We start from the raw sequence: 4,397 nt of genomic DNA on the forward strand, positions 1-4,397 counted from the left end.
TATATAACTAAAAAATATTATTATATTCTTAATGGGTAATCGATTAACCCAATAACCCATTATTAAAAAACCAATAACAAACCGATAACCCAATAATTATATTTTTGTAAAACCATTAAATAACCGTTAACCCAATAACAATAAACCAATAACATTTTTTTCGGTTCGGTTTATCGGTCGATTCGGTTTTTGCACACCCCTACTTGCCCCTCTCCTCGCTCTCCCAATCTCGCTTTCCATATATACAAATACACACACATATATGTAATATACAATTATCTAACCGATATACATATACAATTCACCGCTCTCTCATTCCTTGCCCTCTCTCGCTCGCCTCTCTCCTCCCTATAATATGTAGCTACAAATTGTAATTATCAAACTATATCTATGGAGAGTAATTAGGCTATTTTTAAGTGGTTATATGTGAAAGTAAGACAAAAAATATTTTTTTAAAAAGGTACATGTAATTAGATTTATAAAATAATATACAAAGAAACATCATATTTTTCAGAAATAAATACCGAAAGAATTATTTTTTTCTTGAATTGTTATTTTTTCTTTACTTTTTTTTAAAGAAAAATTAAAGTATACGAAAATCAAGTACTTTAAAAAAGATTTAAAACTCCTAAGTGATGAAAATTTATAAAGGAATGTATGAACCTAAATTAAATGTGAATAATTAAAACTTGAAATATTTGAATTTGAAAATTAAAAAGAATTTTGAAAATTAAATGTATTTTCTCCATAAGTTATTGAGGTTAAGAATTTTATTTTTTTATGATAATTATAATCATTTGAAATTATTAGACTCATGAATGTTTTATGGAAATATAGGACCTTCTTTTAATAAATATTAATTAGTTGTCGATAATGAAATTTTTGTATATGATTATTACAGGTTATCAAAATAAGATTATTCACTATTTCTTTATGCGTATGAATTTTGATTAATAAATTGTGAATAATTTATATATTCCATTTTTTTTTACTTATTTTAAATAATAATGAATTTCTTTCATAAATGACATTGTGTTTGAATTGTTTGAATTGATGTTAATTGGGACAGAGCATAATGCTTTATTAAAAACTTTGGTATGGTAATTTCAATTTTTAACTTTTTAAAATATTATACCATTATTATATCCAAAGGATTTAAAAAATGAAAAAATTACAGAAATCTTACCTTTTAGTTTACTTATTACCATTATCTCCTATAAGTTTTACAAATCTCCAAAATCCCTCATTTTCGCGCATCAGATTAATGTATCAGCGCTTATATTATTGTATCTCGCGCATCAGATTAGTGTATCATGTATAAAATGTAATGTATCTTATTTAACGATTAATGTATCTCGCGCATCAGACTAATGTATCAGTGCTTATATTATTGTATCTGTTTGAGGGATTTCTGTAATTATAAACTTTTAAGGGATAGATTGCAATTTTGCCTTTAATGTTAATTTTTTTTTACTTAATTATTTTGTTTAGAGGGAACAAATCTCGACTTTAAGTAAAATAATATTTCGCGCGAAGCGCGAATAAATTTACTAGTATATATATAATAAAGAGTTTCAACTGAAGCCATCATGGGTGCTACGTAATCCCTGCAACTATACATATATTGGGTTCAACTAAAGTAAGGAAAGATCCTAACTATCTAGGTCACCAACCTTCTAATTTACACTGGCGGATACAAATAAAAATTTGAGCAAAACAATTTCACTGTTATATATAAAATAATTTTTTTATTTTATGTATATATTAAAAATTAAATTCACTTAATACAAATTAAAAGGTCAGCTAATAAAGGGTGTTCAAACCCTCTTAAAATTAATTTTGGAATGATGCTAGACTTGATAGAGACCCAAACTCATAAAAGTCATCGGCTGATTCCCTGAAACAAACAAAAAAGACTTGAAACATATGCAGAAAAAATTGCTATAATTATTCCTTGATTAAAATAAGTTCCTACAAATTACACATTGCCTCTGTAAGTAATGGATTCCAAATTGCACATAAGGCAATAAAAATGAAAATGACATTTTATGGAAGAAATACACACAATACTTGAACGGTCAATCGATTAGTTTTGGGTGATTTAATGGTCAGTTGATTAGTTGGACAATGGCAACAATCAAGTACTTGAAGACGAAATTTCAAATAAGATAATCATATTCATTTGAAATAAATTAAAAAAGAAACAAGAAACGTACGTAGTAGTACTATTATCGTAATCTGATAACTAGTAGGAAGACAATACAACTTAATGCTGGCGGGAATAAGACAACTGTTTCATTGAAATAAGTTAGTCTTAATTCACTTATTGATAGGGATTAATTAATATCATTTATAAGTTTGTTTTTCATTTATAATACTATTAATATCATGCTCTTTTCTTTTATTAGTTTCTGCTATATTTGCTTAAAATGACGAGAGTTTCGGCTTGCATTTAAGTCTTACTTATTTCCTTTTCTAATTGTTTTCATTGTTTAAGCCCGTGACCCTATTGTTTTGAGTGATAAATTCCTGCTATAATGCATAAAATGAAGTGTACATGTGACTATCATTTTTAAGTTATGTTTCTCTTGGTCATCCTAAGAGTCATTCTAACCACATTATTTGGTGTCCGACACAATAGGTTTCTGTAAATATGTACCTTTTTTATGATTTAATGGTCAGTCGATTAGTTGGACAATGGCAACAATAAATTACTTGAAGACCGATTTTAAAATTAGATAATCAATTCATTTGACAAATGAAACAAGATACGTACATAGTAGTACTGTTTTTATAATCTGATAATAACTACTAGGGATACAATAAAACTTATTGTTGTTCAAGATAAATCTAGGTAATAAGGGATATTGGCGGGAATCCACTGGTCACCATTTATAAAGTTCCTAACCGTGAATTTTGATGCAATATCTGGATCACTAGTGACGGATGCCCATGTCACACGTCCCTTTGTGACAGCACCCGGTCCTCTGTTCTTGTACTCCAGATAATATGGCCGGCGGCTAACAGATTTATTTGCCGATTCAATCCATTCAACCCATCCTCTAGGATCTATCAAGTTACCGATGTAACTTTCCATTATCACAGTCCTAGAAAATATACCCCATGGCCGACCTAAATACGTTGTGACATTATCTCGGGTAGCATTTATAGTGCAATTTTGAAGCACTATCCCGGTTGGAACGTCCTCAAACTCTCTCTTCTGGGCTGTGATTGTGTTATATTGCTTGGCCAATGGAACGCGTGCTACAATCAAGCAGTTTTGGAACAGGGCCGCCGCGTCACCGCATATGAAATCTATTGTGCCATAGATTTCACAGTCTCGATAGAATTGATGTTGTCTTTTCACATACAAAGTGTCTTGATACCCATCGAATCGACATCTATAAAAAGATGCTAAATCTACTTCAACTCTTAATGCCACTGCCTGATGCTTTATAGGTCCGGCATTATTCCTAAAAGTTAAGTCTTGGGCTGTGAAGCCATCACCAAGAACCCCTACAAATTAAATAAGAAGAAACAATTTAATTCATCAAAATTAATAAAATTCATGTATATCTAGAGAGAGGGACTTACCAACGGTTGCGGTATCATAGGTTTTGTTTCCGTCGATAAAACTTCTATTACCTGTTATTATCGTAGTATCCATCCCATCTCCTATCAAGACTATATTAGTCTTCTTTTTATCAACTCTAATATATTCCTGATACATGCCTTTCTTGATTTTTATGAAGAATGGCTTCACACTGTGATCAGGGGCCGCCAATATTGCTCCAACAATTGTGTTGAAATTTCCGGTCCCATCTTTAGAAACAATAGCGTTATAAGGTGTTTCCATTATCAGTTGGCTTTGAACACATACAACTATAGTTGCAGCAACAAATACTGCCATTATATTCCCTGCATTGAAAATTTTTAAAAATCTTATCAGTTTATGGACAAGAGTTATAACTACATTAATCTAGTGATATGAAAGAAGAATACCGCAAGAACTATTCGAGATGGCCATCGAAAAGGTGATGAACAGAAAAGAAGTGAAATTCTTTGAGTCACTAAATGTAACGAGCATGCAACAATTCTTCTTGGTAGTGGAAGAAATCTACTCTTTATTAATATTGTAGTATTTTCCAAGCTTAACAAAATATCTCTCCTTTATATTGTAGTAAAGGTATACTTTTTCTTACATGTTTTTATTGTAAAATGTCATTTTTAAAGGCTTCTTTTTGGACAACTAAATGTCATCTTCATTGAATTGAATTTTTCTACCATTTGTACAATTACTTACCTAGGTAATATGTAATTGTAGTAACATTTTAATTCTTAGCTTAGTTATGGTATTGCTTTCTTCTTATTATCTTTTCTTATTTGGAGGGAATCAA

General features: G+C 30.1%; 1 protein-coding gene across 1 annotated transcript; it reads right to left on the bottom strand.

Moving 5' to 3' along the window:
• Positions 1-2,839: 2,839 nt before the first annotated feature.
• On the bottom strand, positions 2,840-4,027 carry LOC125850114 (pectinesterase-like). The gene is made up of 3 exons (XM_049530013.1): positions 4,003-4,027; positions 3,595-3,918; positions 2,840-3,516 (listed from the first exon to the last, which is right to left on the bottom strand). Exons 1-3 carry the CDS (start codon positions 4,025-4,027, stop codon positions 2,840-2,842), a joined length of 1,026 nt encoding a protein of 341 aa, XP_049385970.1.
• Positions 4,028-4,397: the final 370 nt, after the last annotated feature.

The sequence above is a fragment of the Solanum stenotomum genome, unplaced genomic scaffold (genome assembly GCF_019186545.1).
Source record: "Solanum stenotomum isolate F172 unplaced genomic scaffold, ASM1918654v1 scaffold13934, whole genome shotgun sequence".
Lineage (NCBI taxonomy): Eukaryota > Viridiplantae > Streptophyta > Magnoliopsida > Solanales > Solanaceae > Solanum > Solanum stenotomum.